The sequence below is a fragment of the Cavia porcellus genome, unplaced genomic scaffold (genome assembly GCF_034190915.1).
Source record: "Cavia porcellus strain 051 isolate PalLab524CR breed Dunkin Hartley unplaced genomic scaffold, mCavPor4.1 scaffold_16, whole genome shotgun sequence".
NCBI lineage: Eukaryota > Metazoa > Chordata > Mammalia > Rodentia > Caviidae > Cavia > Cavia porcellus.
The window spans coordinates 60,194,335-60,210,742 of record NW_026947499.1 but is presented as its reverse complement, the minus strand read 5'-3'; the positions used below and the strand labels follow the sequence as shown (position 1 = coordinate 60,210,742).

The window sequence follows — 16,408 nt, the reverse complement described above, 5'->3', positions numbered from 1 at the left end:
ACAATTTGGTAAATGACAATATTATAGGGATAAGAAAGTTGAGATAACTGTGGTCTTAAAATTTCTGTGTAGATGACAAAAGGCAGCAAGAGAAAAGTTCTCCTTTAAGTCTGATAAATGGGGGCTGGGGATTTAGCTCAGCGGCATAAGCGCCTGCCTTGCAAGCAGGCAGTCATGAGTTCGATTCTTGGTACCGATAAAAACAAAAAAGACAAAAAAAAAAAAAAAAAGTCTGAGAAATGGGAAGGGAGTCCTGAGTTCCAGGAGAAAGAAAGAAAAAGGAACGAAGATGATGAGTTGTGTCCAGGACCTGATGAAAGCAATACTCCAATTATACATTCAGATCAGGAAAATAAGTGTCACACATTCAAAAAATAAATAAAAAACCAAAGTCTACAAAAGCTGGCTTATTATAAACCACATACAAGATGTTGCCTCAGGAGCCAGGAACCCAGCAAGAAGTAAAGTCCAGGCCAGCTGCCAGCATTCCCAAGATAGTTCTGTACAGCTCTGCAAACCATTGCACTACTTCCAAAGCAACAAAATCTTAGGAATGAAAGGCAGCACTCACACTTGATGACAGAGAGCGCACACCACTCTACTTTCTTCCAGCGACTGCAGACCAGCCAGTGATTGACTCTCTTCACCAACTCTGCTAAGTGGTCAGGGTCTGACTTCATGATCTGATCAAACTCTGCAAACTGGGAGGTAAAATAATTTAATACCACAATTAAAAGATACATGTGTTTAAATGCACAGGGAAGATGCAATAAATAAAATTCATATCCCAAACCCAACTTTCTAAAAGTGGCTACAGGCCAGTTGCAGACCTAGTGGGGTGGACAGCAAACTAACTATATTTAACTGCCTTCCTCTTCCTTTCCTGTAGGATCCTATCTTAAGAGTTGGAGAAGGTTATGTATTGTTAAGTAGCAGATTCAGTATTTTTAAAAAGTAGAAAAACTTCAGAGGGTTGGCAAAAAGTTTTAATTGAGAAACAGAGAATTAATATATTTCTGAACTGGCTCACTCACATTCTCAGATGTCCATACATAGCTTTTGATTAAATGATGGCCACCTATGTAAACCAGGTACCACCAAAACTATTCTCTCTCCCAACCCCCAGCTCCATTTTGGAAAAAGATCTTTGCTCCTAAGAGAATATATAACACAAAATTAATAAATAAAACGTTATTTCCATTATTTGCCACCAAATTTCAAAATGATTTCTATTCTTCACCAAATGTCCTACCAAGTATTAAGGATGGTTATGTATCAACTAATAAAGTAACATTTTGATCTGGGTCTGGTGGTGCACACCTGTAACCCCAACTCTCAGGAAGTTGATGCAGGATGATTGCCACAAGTTCAAGGTTAGCCTGGACTATATAGTAAGTTCAAGGCCAGGCTGAACTACATAGCCAGACCCTGTCTCAAAAAACCTAGATAGATAGGTAGATAAGATAGACAGGGGCAGAGGGAGACATTTTATAATCAAAATTAACTTAAAACTAACAAAATGAGATTAAAGATCTCTAAATCTTTGCCTCAGGCTTTCAAAAAATCCTTATTAATTTTTCCGAAGGATATAATTCTTAAATAATTACTATAGCTCTGAAATAAGAGAAATACTGAGTTTATGATAACTATGAATGCTTAAAATTACATTAAATATGAACAATTATAGATTCATTTTTTCTTGTATTTTATTATTTTATATAGGTCCTCTGTAATAATTAAATGCATACTTTGACAATGAAGCATATATTTCATCTCATGTTCAAAAATGTGAAATCAGATAATTTATCCTCAGACACTAAAGATATTAATGATTTTGCTTAATCCAATTAGTATTATTACTGTCATACTGAAAATGAGAATGCAATTATTAAACCAATATTAAAAGAAGTTAGGAATGTAAAAATACTACTAACAGACTATAAACAGCATTGGATATTTACTGATCACATCTAGTCATAAATTATTATACAAAGTGTGAATATTAAAACTATAGGATTATATGGTAACCTTAAAAAAATACTGTTACAGTTCAAGTTATTTATACATTAATTCATTCTAGGATGTGACAGAGGTCAGTACAAACTCCAGTCCAATTTCCTATACCTTTTCTATACCCTAGTACACATGTTACCACAATGAATTCCAAAGTACCATGAAATCTCAAGTCACTGAAAACTGAATTAATGCTTTAGAAAAAAAACGTTGCAACTTCTTTAAAATGTTAGTATTCTCTGGGTAACCCCCTAATTTAAATTTTAAAAAGTCAAATAATGTTCTGATTCAGATACTGAAAAATATTACAAACTCTTTGTAGAAAATTATGTGTAAAATTTCTCCAAGATAACCGTGTATGTACAAATACACATGCATACATATACTTTCCACATTGTTCAAGTAATGATACAATTCAAGAATAATATTTTTAAAATAATAATACAAATCACTAATTACTTAAAAACACTTAGTAACCCTAACTGCCCACAGGCATAATGTTGAAGTTTAAAATAAAAAGTATTTACCTTGCCAGGTCTAAAAAACACTTTTGTTAACCCAAACTTGTAATCAACTTCATTTAAGCCCAAAGCTTTAAAAAGAGCCTGAAAAATAAAAGTTTAAAAATTAAATTCCAACTGGTAATTACAGGAAAAATTTAATTGGTAAAAAAAAATTCAATTTAAGAAGCATTTGTACCTTACAAAACAGCCTTGGATCCAATCTCGCAAGTTTATCTGGCATATACTTTTTATACATGTTGTAGAGTTCATGAAATGAAGCTCGTGATGGGAAGCCGCCCTGCATCAAGTCCAAAACAGACACCATGCCTAGATTCATAAAAAACACAAATCACTACCAATTGCAGAAGTCCAAAAGAATTTGTGAATGATAAAACAATTTCATTCATCAATGTTTAAGAAGGGACAACAAACAGGAATTGTCAACAATGAAAAATTACATAGGAAATGTATTTCTAATCACTGTGTCCAACTTATTCACCTAAAACCACTCTAATCAAATTCCATCTAACAGCAGCACAACTAACCTTCCTAAATTACTGATCTCTGGAAAGCTCCAAGTCTACTTTGTGTCTATTTTTATGCTTGGTACACAGGTAATACAAAGCCCTGTGTGGTAATTAGGATATAGTGTCTTGATTGGCTGTGGGATCCACAGGGAGAGTTGGTGGTCCACATTTCTAGGTATATCCGTGTGGGTCATGAAAATGTGGCCTTGGTGTCCATGTCTTTGTTTCCTCTCCCCTTTCTCTCTAGCACAGCTTCCCAGCTCTACTTCTCAATCACCGTGAACTAACTTTGCTCAACAGGACTTTTCATCATGATGCTTATGCCTTGGAGATAACAATGGACTAAATTCCCTTAAAAGAGAACCAAATTAAGCCTCACCTTTAAGTTCTGAGTATCAAGCATTGCATCCAACAGCAAGAAAGCTAATACAGAAAATTAGTACTGGGGAAATGGAGTCACTGCTGTGACTGTACCTGACAATGTGGTTTAAAAGTTTTTGAAATGTCTTATAGGGGAAATTTGATACAGTTTGGAGATACAGGCTACAGAAATCCTACAATACTACAAACAGCTTGATGGGTAATGCTGGTGGAAACTCAAAAGACCAGAATGCTGATGGGTACATGGACGGTAAAAGCCAGACTCGGGAGACTTTAGCTGGGGACAAGGTCTCCACTGGCAATCGGATTAAAGACCATGTGTGTTACACTACGGCAGAAAATTTGTCCACATCTTGCCCATATTCTAAGACTTTGCAGGAAACTGAGATAAAAGCCAGTGGACTAACTAATTTAGTGAAAAAGACTTCAAGACAGTCCAACATTTGAGCTGTAGCATGTGTACTGCTCATCATGTTTAAACAGATTTACAGTGAGAAGCAGGGAGAGCAGAAAAATTTGAGAAACTTAAATTTTGGTCCAGAAAGAACTATGAGGAAAGTTGGATCCAAAGTTGCTGAAAAGATTAGCAGCATTAAAAAGAAAGTAAGTACTTTCTTGGATTGTGAATAACTTGTTTTGTAAGTGTTCCACAAGGCAAGCGAACATTTCTAAGAAATTTGAACTTTATAAAAAGCAATGTCTTGCAGTACTAGTAATATGTCAAACTGAATGTCACACGCTCACAGTTGGTTCTTCTCTCTCTCTCTGTCTGTCTCTGTCTCTCTCTGTGTTTCTCTCATTGCTTTGATGCACAAACGCTTTAAATTATAAGAGGAACAAATTATTCTCATCTAAGGTTTTACAATAGAGTAAGCCCAAACTTATGAACAAGTTCAATGCATTCCTAGAGAACTTTCTTAAATCAGATTCATTTGTAAATCCAACCAAGTGAGTCTTATACATCTTTGACATAAATATACAATGTAAAGCATAAAAATACCAAATCTGAAGATTCATTCATCTTTCTGAAAGTTTGCAATGTTTGTAAGCTGGGGATTTTCTACACTTTTTATATAGATAAGAAAAAGAGGGACTTCCGGAAGAACATGGCGGATAAATAGCAGAAGCTACAGAGGCTCTCTGAGATATCCCGCTTAGAATCCAGGAATGCTGCAGTACAAGGAGTCCTAAGCAAGGGGAAATACACCCTGCCGACCCAGGAATGAGGCTAAGAGAAGCTAAGCTAAGAGAAACCAACTGGAAATCCAATCCTGGTGCTATAATAGGAACAGATAAAAATCTCAGCACAGAAGCTAGAACCCGCGCCACTGGAAGCCATGATTTGAATTTCCTGCTGCCACTGCTGCATCCAAATCAGCAGGGCAGGGAGAGAGACGTGCAAAAGCTCTGAGAGCGGGAAATCTGCAAACAGAGTTGAGAGCAGGACTAGCAGGGAGCCCTATATCGACTTGCAGTGAGTGAGTGGAACAGGGACCCTTTCATAGAGTAGGAGGCTCCAGCAAAGGACATACTGGGACCAGGCAGACTTGCCAGAACAGGGCGCTGCAGTAACTTCAGTCACATATTTCCTTCTCAAGCGGGATTGGTGGGGAGTGCCTGGCCTGGGTGACACCGCTGACTAAGACCCAGTAGGCTAGCCCAAATCAGGTCCCAGCACCTGGAGGTGCACTGTAGTGGTAAAGCCTTCAGTAGGTTGACCTGGAGGGGCAGGCCCAGCAGAAGCTGCCCAGATCTGTGTCTCCCTAGTACACTGCAGTGAGAGGGAACACCTAGCCGGTGCAATTCAAACACCGAAAAAGAGAAAAAAAAATTGGGCCTCCTACATTCGCTTGTATGGAAGGAACAAAAAGTATGGGAAGAGGAAGCAACAAGAAAGAGTCCTCAATCCCCAATCCTGAGAATACTGATCCAGGAAAGGGAAACACAAAGGAAGACAGAAAACATGCAATATCAGACATGGTACCAATAGGCATAAAGCGATATCTCCAGAGCCTCATAGATGAGTTTAAAAATGAAGTATTTAACGAAATAAAGCAAGATATAAGTAGAATAGTTAGAGAAATGCTAAGCACCACCCAAGAAAAAACAGATGGTGGAATGGAAGAACAGAAAAAAAGGGGAGAATTGTTTGATGGAGAAAATAGAGAAAACATAGAATACGTGAAGCAGGTTCAAAGCGATTACCAGGAAACTAAAAATTCTATCGAAAGCTGGCATAACAGCTGTAAAGAAACTAAGGATAGATTATCTGAATTGGAAAGCAGACTTGTAATATGGGAGCATGAAATGAAAAACTTCTTAAAAATAACAAGAAAACAAACAGCAATAATACAAAGGCTAGAAGATGATAAGAGGACCTATAATTTAAGAATGAAGAACATAAAAGAAAAAGTAGGGACACAAACAAATGGACTACAAAAGCTATTCACAGAAATAATCCAAGAGAATTTCCCTAATTTAGCAAAAGGTAAAGATACTCAGATGTATGAGGAATACAGGACCCCAGCCACCTACAACCCAAACAGAGCTACACCCAGGCATATAATAATCAAAATTCCAGAAATCCAAAATAAGAACAAAATATTAAAAGCCATCAGAGACAAGAAACAGATCACTTACAAGGGAACACCCATCAGAATTACAGCAGACTTCTCGGCACAAACCATCAAATCATGAAGAGCGTGGGGGAAAATAACTCAAGCTTTGAAAGATAATAACCTCCAGCCAAGATTGATATATCCTGCACAACTGTCCCTAGAAGTTGATGGAAAAATAATGTGCTTCCAGGATAAAGAGGAACTAGGGGAATTTGCAACCACCAATTCAACTCTACAGAGATTATTGTAGGATATTCTAAAAGTGAAAAATACCAAGATTCCAGAAACAGTGGCAGAGCGGCCACAATGAATGGAGCAGAAAGCGAAATGAAGAGGACAAACTGACAACTAATGACAGAAAAAGAGCTCAACAGAAATGAGGCAGAGAAGGTTGGATGGTAGGAACAGCCATTTTGGAGAAAACAAGACATCATAATAGCTAGTGCTGATTTAGTATCATCTTGCTTTGAAGTCCCATCAAGCTTTTAGTCTTCTGTCTCCATCGGTCTTAACAGGTTGTATCTTATTGGATTTTATTATATGTGATAATATAAGCAAAAACTTTTATAGACAAGGAGATTATACAGAAACCATTGTTTATTTTCTGATAGTTGGTTCTAAATACCCTGTAATACTGTCATTCTCTTGAGTGGTTTTACATTGTCTTGATATGTTTGGTACTACAGTATACGAAGTTATACTTAAAGATTTCAAGGAAAGAGACATTATGGTAACTACTTTTATGTCAGGATGTCTTGTGGTGAAACACTATTTTGCTTAAATGGTTATGCTTTGACCTGTGCTGTTTTGTTGTTATGCCCTCTTTTATCTCAGTCTCTTTTTTTTTTTAATTATTTACTTTTCTATTTTTCTTTTTAATTAAGGGAAAAATAAAAAAATAAGGATACATTATAGTAACCCACTTTGATTTCCTATTAACTTGATTTGAAACCCTGTATAGCCCTCACCATCTTTCTTTGACTGATTTTCCTCTATTCTGCTTTGCTTGATAGTACCAAGTTCAAAAGTATACGACTGTAAAGACAATAAGATTCGGGGGCTGGGGATTTAGCTCAGCGGCATAAGTGCCTGCCTTGCAAGCAGGCAGTCGTGAGTTTGATCCCTGGTACCGATAAAAAGGAAAAAGACAAAAAAAAAAGGACAATAAGATTCATTATGATGCCCATTCTGGTTGACTATTATCTTCCTTTAAAGCCCTGTAATGTCTCCAATGTTTTGGTTTTATTCTTTACTGTTTTGTTCAATTTTATTATAACTGATGATATATGCAATTCTTTTTAATATAGCAAGAGGTAGTATGGTAACCATTGTTGATCACCTAGTATTTTGTTTTTACATTATCTATTATGTTCATCTTTTTTATTTGACTGACTCTGTTCTGTAATGTCACATTTGGTTTTACTCTCTTCAAAAAAAAGTAGTAAGAACTGTGGGAGTAATAAAACCCAAAATGTGTAATTGTCATTGTACAAAAAGAAAGGAAAAGAAAGTGCTCTGAAGAATATAACTGCATATATATTTAAGTGTATAAGATAGATAACCATATTACTGAGTTTTGTTGGATCATTGAACAAAACTGTTTCCAGTCTCACTGTTTGAAAGTCCACTTTATATGCTTTAATTTTGTAACTTGAACAACTATTTCTAAGATAACAATATGTAATCTATTAACTAGTGATTCCCTATTGTTTATTTTTTCTGAAATTCTGTATAACTTGTACCCTATTTCTGTTTTTTTTTCTTTTTCTCCATAATAAAAAAAAGAAAGAAAGAAAAAGAGATGTCTTGAAGGCATTTCAGAAATCACTGTGAGTTTACTCACTGCAAACCACAATGGTATAAAAATATAAACCTTTCATTTGAGGAGTCCCTCAGTGCCCTGCTCGAAAAGCATTTCTAATGAAATAGTTCTCCTAGATTCATTTCACTCTGCTAAGCCATTCAGCCCAGAGGCTGCAGCAACCAAGGTAAAGTGGGCCTGGCTACTGCCAGCACTGGTGGCAGAACTAGGCATGAACCACACAATACAGTTTTTACTAGTCTTGCAGAAGCAAAAGTTGTGGGCTCAGGTAAAATTCCACTCAGATTTCAAAGGAAAGCCTAGAAGGCCAGGCAAGGAGCCCCTGCTTGAAGAGGATATTGCTTAAACATGCAGCAATACAATTAAAGAGGGAATTGAGATGCCAGGAAGTTGGACATGGCAAGAACTTGGAATATGTGCCAAAGAAAACTGCAGGTTTTGAGTAGTGCTTGCCCAAAAGAGAGTTGTTGTTGTTACAAACCGCCAAAGTCATCAAGATGGGGTCACCCAAACCCTCTAAAATTCGTATCTCTTTACCATGTGTCCCAGATGCCAGACACAGAGCTACAGGATTTAGGGTTTTCCCTGCTGGGTTTCAGGCTGGCTCTGAACTTATTTTTTTGCAGCTCTGTTCCTCCCTATTGTAACTGGGAGGGTCACTGTATCTTGAGATTCTGTAATTTGTTCCTTTATTTTTATAGAGCCTCATAGATTAAGGGTCTCAGAAGAGACTTTGACTTGGACCTTTGAAAATTCTTAAACTGTCGAGCCTCTGGGGTGTTTCATGTCCAGTTGTACAATAGAAGAGTTATGTTAGATGGAACTGGGATCTTGCTATTATCTTTATTTGGAGATTTTAAGTATAGTTGAAGGAGATGTGTTTGGGTTACAAGCTGACAAGGGTTGGGATGTGGCAATTAAGGTAGAAGTCAACTTGACTGGCTTGAGACCCACTCAATGGATAGAACACTTATGGGTGTGCCAGGGTGGCTCATCGGAAGTGTGGCCTTGCAGTCTGTATCTGGTTCCCTGATCCTTACTCTCCGTCACTGTTTCACTGCTTTGTTTTCAGCTGGCATGATCTAAGCAGCTTTGCTTCACCATGCCCTTATGCTGGATGACCATAGGCTGAATCCCCTTAAAACATAAGCCAAATTAAGCCTCTTCTCCTTTAAGTTGCCTGTGTCAGGTGCTGCAATAGGAAAGCTGACTAACGTACCGTATACTGGGTTACTTCCTAAGTCCTGAGTTTAACTTTAGAACAAGTTTCCTGACAAAAGTTTCTGAAAAGTAGTCAAATATATTTCCAAATTCTCTCCAGTTCTTAAGCAAAGCAAAAAGAGAGGAAAAGGTTTTCAGTAAAAAGATCTTCCTCAGAGAAACTGATCTACTGGAATGATGTGTCTCTAGAATAAATATCTATTATCCTTATAATTCTAATAAATTTTAAACTCAAGCCCTGAATCAATGTGAGCTTTTCAGGTCAGGGAAAGTATAAAATAGGTTGAGAAAGATTCAACTGCTAAATATAATGCTAAGACTCTTATCCACAACAATCATACTGGATTTCAGTATCTGGGCCTACTCAAGTCAAGGAGAAAATAAGAATATTTAATAAAAAGTGTTAGGACAGATGGATAGCCTTTTGGGAAACAAAACTAACATCAGACTATTACCTCATTTCTTAACTAAAATAAATTCCTGCTAGTCAAAAATTTGATATAAAAAACTGAAATTCTTTTAACTAAGTGCATTTTTATTTTAAAATAATCTCAAAGGGAAAACAGCATTTCTAGGCAGTCAGGTTGAATTTTAACCTAATTTTCAAAGACGTAAAATATTAGTACAGTGGTACCTCCAGTTCATAAATATTTTTGTTTGTAAACAACTTGGTTTGTATACAGAAGCATTAGGCAAAATTCTGTTTGTGTTTCCAAACTCTACATTAGATGACAAACATGACCATAGTCATCTTTCCCATAAAACACAAATACGGTCACTTCTTCCAAAATTATAGAACAAATTAAGTTCATAAAAGGGTAATACTATAGTACTCTAGGGTAAAATGACAGTGTAAGAAAACGCACACATACATTCTTAATGAGAGTGTAAACCAATGCAATTAATTTTGCATGGAAATTTGGATACAGTATTTATACTTTCAGTTACATAATACTCAACTTCTACAAATCTGTCCTACAACTTCTCACATTTGAACAAAGATAAGCTGTGGATAATGAATGCCCACTGTCCACTGAATCATTGTTTGCAATAGGAAAAAAATCAAAAATAAATATCTATTGATTAAGTTACGTTACAAACACATAGTGGAGTATGATACATTAACTACAAATACAGCAAAACTTAATCCAACTAGTATAAATAGATCCAATATACAAAAATTACACACAAATTAGTGAAAGACATAAAGAACATCTTTCTTAATGAGAAGAAAAAAATTTCACAAGGATACTTAACTCTAGGTCTTGCCCTGGAGGAAAAAAAGTAAAGTTTTATTGGTATTGCCAGTTTTTGCCCATTTACATCAAGTATCCTTAGAAAAAGTCTGTACCTCTAGTAAGTTTCTTGGCTTTCCCTATGACTGCAAAATATGAACATTAAAAATTTCATGAAGCTTCACAAACTACCTACAACTGATTTCTCAGCACTCGAAGCTAACTCACTCTTAAGATCTTAGGCAAAAACTAATAAAACACATTATTCCTTTTAGAAATTCCCATGGCCTGCTTGGTAGAATGCTGGCTGGTTGTACGCAGAAGCCACCTTTGCACTACAGACAGCACAGCTTCAAGGCTACCGGAGGAAAAACCTGACTTCTCTCTTCTTCCTCTACTTTGTACTGGGGTGTAGCTGGTAAGAAAACAGGACTTTTAGTAGAACACTTCTTAAATTAATTGTCTTCTAAATGGAAAAAGAATAGAAAGTAAAAGGTAAAATGATATAAATCTTAAATATCTTTATCTTGAAACACTTTGTATTTTTATTTCTATGAGTTACTGTTATTTTCTGCTTTTCTTATCACCTAGTTACATAACTAGAACCAATTTTATATTATTACACTATCAGTAAATTTCAAAAAAAACAAATTTTTATAAGCTAGTATCATAAGTTAGGCTGCCAACATATCTCACCATGTTGAAATATACTGCTTACTGAAGGACTGATCCCAGCTAAACCAACAGTAAGCCCATACTCTGCTAACTGAACAGCACATAAAGCTATATCTACAGGACAACAGACATTCATTTAGCAAATAAATTAATTACATTATGCTAAACAAATCCTAAAAAGTAATTCAAATGGGAAAAAGTTAAAACTCTAAGCTATAACACCCTAAGGACAATACACAAAAAATATGTCTCAAGTATATATAAAAACTCCATAGATATGATTTATTTAATTTTTTAGTACTTGTCAGAATTACTCGTAAATTTTTACATTTGCTACATCATATGTTTTATTCAACAAATATTAACTAAGTTTAGTATATGCCAAGAAAGTGAGATTTTTGTGTAAGTCAAAACAAGATACATTTCCTGTCTTCATGGGGTTTATGACTAGAGAAGGAAAATTTAAATAATTACACAAGTATACTCAAAATTTGTAACTAGGACTATAAAATATAGGCATTAAAACTCAGCACCATAAACTAAGACTTCTTTGAGATGGCAACAATAGGAAAGGCTTTAACAGGAAATAACAATCCAGCTGACATGTGAAAGACAAAAGGAAAAATATGTTGAAAGTATTCCAAACACAGGAAGCAGCAAGTGCACAGGCCCTGTCACAGGACGGAGCACTTAATAAGCTCTAACAGGAAAGACAGCCAGTGTGCTGCAGCACAGAACGTAGGAAAAAGGGAAGCGAAGGACACACAGGCAGATGACACAGGGCCTCACATGCTAACATTTGGAGTAAAGAGAAGAAAGTTCCAGCAAGAGGCCGAGAAGAGGGACTGGGGATTTAGCTCAGCGGCATAAGCGCCTGCCTTGCAAGTGCATGGTCATGAGTTCGGTCCCTGGTACCAATTAAAAAAAAAAAAATCTTAAGCAGCCAAGGAGAGAAGCTGACAGCTTGGATTAGAGTGGAACTGGAAGCATCATTTAGGTGGTTACACCAATGGGAGTCACTTGCAGGATGGAGACCTATGCTTTCCAATACAGCAGTCAGCAGGCATATATGACTATTTTTTTTTGTCTTTTTCCTTTTTATTGATACCAGGGATCGAACTCACAACTGCCTGCTGCCAAGGCAGGCGCTTATGTCACTGAGCTAAATTCCCAGCCCCTATGACTTTATAAATAATAAAATTAACTAAAAGTCAGCACTACGAAGTGCCTAATGGACTTCATTCTGAATAACACAGATACAGAGTAATTTCAGCATCATGCAAAGTTCTATTGGATAGAGTTGGTAAACAATGAGTAGGAAAATTGGCCTAATTTAAATCCTGAAACAAATATCCCACAGAAAAAAAAATGAGCTGACAGAACCAACACAGGCACACATCATTTCAGAAACCAAAGAAAGGCTACATTAAAGGGACTGGTCAGGGTCAAATGCCTGTGAAGTCCACTAAGAGGATTTCACTCAGGTCTGCAAAACGGACGTTTGATTTTAGATCAGGCAATTACAGGTGACCTTATCAGGACAGAAGTTTAATTCCCTTGGGGTTAAAGACAGAGTAAAAGGCAAAGGACTAGGAAATTAAAATAGACTATAAGCAAAGGAACAACTGGAGAAACACAGTGAGGAAAAAGGGAGTAGCTGGAAAGGATGTGGGTCTGAGATAAGATTCAGTCTGTTTGAATGGCAACAGGAATGGTAAAACACACATCATTAGAGCTGAAGATTCACAGGAAAGTTAGGAAGGAAAGATTTCGAGGCAATATAAACCTCAAGTAGAAAGGGGAATTCCTGCTTTCTGGACAAGAAAGAAGCATGTGCAGAAAAGGCAGAGGCACTTAGCAGCTTTAAATCTGCTGCAGAGAGATGGAGCCATCTGCTGGCAGAGCCTCAGACACTTGAGGGCACTGGGATGGATCTGACTGTCTCTGTGGAGAAAGAAAAAGTGCTGACCAGGGAAACTTGGCAGGACAGGTTTAAGAGTCCTTGAAAGGTCAGTGGCCATGAATTTAAATGGTGCCAACACCCATGCATTTCTGAAAGAAACATAAGATGAAAATCTTACTGCATTCAAAATAATCAAACTTACAGTGAATTATTTGAAAAATATTGGCCCTATAAAACTGTGCCTGACACATGGAGACACCAGTGTGAAAACTTGGAGATACCTGAGCACTGCAGCTGAGACAGAATTTGAGCACCTTCAAAGTGGTGGCTTGTCATCTTCAAGTTAGGTTTGATGCAACGAATAAAACTCGCTCCCTAGGATGATAAAGGCAGTTCTGAGACGATACAGGAGAACATCCTTAGTTTTCTAGTTCTATGAACACCAGCAATTTTTAAAGTTATTAACACATAGAACTTTTAAAATAACCACTGAAGAACTTAAAAACATATTATATACTTTTATAAATTGAAGCTTGGGGCTGGGGATTTAGCTCAGCGGCATAAGCGCCTGCCTTGCAAGCAGGCAGTCGCGAGTGCGATCCCTGGTACCGATAAAAACGGAAAAGACAAAAAAAAAAAAAAAATAAATTGAAGCTTGAAGTAATTTCTGCATTACAGTATTAGAAAATATTAATTTTAGATTTGAATGACAAAATTTATAAAAAGAAGTCTTTCACTGTAAAATACATACCAGATTTAAACAATATGTTTTGCAGGCTGACACATATATGATTTTATTCTACATTCATGTAAAAGTATACACTATTCCTGTGCTAAAAATATTATTTTATGAGGATTAAATTATGCCCTTTTAATGTCAAAATGCTAAAAAAATACATACACATAATCCACCGATCCTTTCATTCTACTTCAAAAATACCGGCTGTTTGTTGGTTTTGGTTTTGGTCTGTGATGGTGGTGGCAGTGTTGCTGCAGTACCAGGGAAATGAACTCATGGCCTCACACTGAACTATGTACCCTGACCCTTTTATAGGTTTTTATTTTGAGACAAGATCTCACTAAGTTGCCCAGGCTAGATTCAAACTTTTAATCCTCCTGCCTCAGCCTCCCACAGGGCTAGGATTTCAAGTGTGCATTCCCAAACCCAGCAGAAAAGCTTAATTTGTTAAACAATATTTATTAAAGTCTGAATACATTCTTGTGGTTATCAGATTACCCTGAATGAGGCAAAAGAAGACTGACCACGTATACAATGAAACGATACTGTACTTAAACTAGTATGCTAGACCTCCAAATAACTCTATCTCTTCAAAACAGTAACCTTGAAAAACTGAACAGCTATTTCAACAAGGACGCTCACTGCAACACTTTTGTAACACACTTCTATAAATCACATAAGTAAGCTCATTACTATAGAGTAGCACCTTACTGGAGAAATAAAATGCCTTTCTCATCAGCTTAGTCTTCAGTGACAAATGTTTACAGCCAATGACGATATTTAATTATTTCTACCTTTGTGAAGCTATAACTAATCTCAAAAACATTCAAAGAGCTCTGTATTTTTGTACAACAGTTTGACTTCATATATTATTTGGCCTTTCTTCAGAACACACCTAAAAAAATAATAACCATTTCAAAAACATGTTTTAATGAAGAGAATTAAATATATTCTAATTATTCTAGGGTTACTATGTTTATCTGGGTATATAATAATAATAGTGTTAGAGGACTGTTTAAAAAATGTATTTTGCTTTCAAGAATACTCACAGTACTTCGAAGTTTATCCAAAAGCAAATTTAATTGTGTCTGTGAAAGAAATGAAATTAATTTATTTCAAGAAGTCAAAGTATACTGTAACAAGCGTTAATATTCTCAATATTAAAATAAACTAACATGCAATAACATCCATATGTAACACTTTAGAACTTAGCAAACTTTTGTACACAAACTCTTTAATAGCATCATGCAAAATAGCCAATGAAATGACAAGAGCATAACTACACAGAACTTGTATGATTAAAATACTAAAAATTAGTCATCCTAAAAAGTCACAGATTTAGTGATTGGGTATAGTTGGTGTCATAAGCTATTAAGAATGAGGAAATGTTTAAAATATGTACTACTATCTATCGGGATTATTCCACATAATAGCATAAACAAAATCATTTTACCTAGCTCTAGACATTCTTCTATTATTTTAAAACATTTCACACTTCAATTATTTTCTAGAAATTGGACAATTTTCTTTAAAAATCAAAAATGAATACTATAAGACAAAACACTCTGCTTTCCTGCTTTTAAAATATTGATTGTAATTTACTCTGGTTCAGTACATTAAAACAGTACATTAAAACCGTTTATCTCCTTTACTACTCTACAAAGTAAATTCATTATGTAAAATTCACTATGAGGATTTTATACTGGGATCCTTAGTATACTACTTAGGGGATTTTATATTGATATGGGAATTTTATACTGAGGTCCTTATTATACTATTTAGGAGAGAATTAAAGTGTTATTATTACATTAATATTATGTTGGTCATAATTGACATTATAATTGATATTAACAGGTAGTTTTCCCAAGAGTAGGGTACTACTCAAAGCTTTACATGAGTATCATCAAACTTAACCCAATTAAGGGTAACACAACAATCCTAATGAAGGTGATATGATTAGCCTCACTTTACAGCAACAACACTGAGGCCTGGTAAGATAAATGATTTGCCTAAGCTAATAGCAAAGTCATAAATTCAATACAGGCCTGGTACCAGATTTCACTGATTCTACAATATCACTATATTTTCACTGATTCTACAGTATACTGCACATATTATAGGCTTCAGTTATTAACATGAAATGAATGTCATTGGGCCCAAGAAACACCATCATACCTCAACTTATCTGGCTGACAGAGTTCTGACAACCTAACTATCTGTACTCCCACATAACTCAAAAGCAAGTTCAAGAGCCACTAATTTTGAAAACAACTGTCTCAAAGTCTGTGTTCTTTAATCCATAGACCAAGTCTGGGGTTCTTCCTCCAAAATGGAGATACAGTGAGAATAGTGGAAGCAACAAAAATAAATAATAGCAAGAAAAGAGAAAAGAAGGCCAATTATCAAAACCAGTACTCAATAATCATAAAGCATAACGTAAACAGCCTTAGGCAATTCAGGCTCCATTTGCATTTTTACAGTAAAACACACAATAATCATGTTTATAATAGAATACAGTTCCTATCAAAAAGAATAACTTTTTCTAAAGCACTAATGGTAAGAGAAATATGTTTCAATAGCTTGAAAATGTCACTATTCAGAGGAAAACTTGGTTCCCCATGATGCTGGACAACTGAAGTATCACTACAAATGACAACTTGATCACTATCTTATATTCTTCAATTTTAATCTGATGAGTCAGTCAAATATATTTAAAACTAGGAATCACTACTAAGATTATTTCAAACTAGTATTTTTAGTATCAGTTATAG

General features: G+C 35.7%; 1 protein-coding gene across 10 annotated transcripts in view; it reads right to left on the bottom strand.

Moving 5' to 3' along the window:
• Myo6 (myosin VI) overlaps window positions 1–16,408 on the bottom strand; it is a 160,455-nt gene that overhangs the window by 27,072 nt on the left and 116,975 nt on the right. For 8 of the 10 annotated variants that reach the window (XM_013141780.3, XM_063226918.1, XM_063226919.1 and 5 more), the window contains exons 19-23: window positions 14,687–14,725; window positions 13,180–13,273; window positions 2,713–2,843; window positions 2,541–2,618; window positions 572–701 (exon numbers count right to left, since the gene is read on the bottom strand). In XM_013141780.3, the coding sequence (XP_012997234.1) occupies window positions 572–701; window positions 2,541–2,618; window positions 2,713–2,843; window positions 13,180–13,273; window positions 14,687–14,725 (472 nt within the window). Of the gene's footprint in view, window positions 1–571; window positions 702–2,540; window positions 2,619–2,712; window positions 2,844–13,175; window positions 13,274–14,686; window positions 14,726–16,408 lie in introns of those variants that run through there. The other 2 variants (XR_010039917.1, XR_010039918.1) reach the window with 1 other exon arrangement.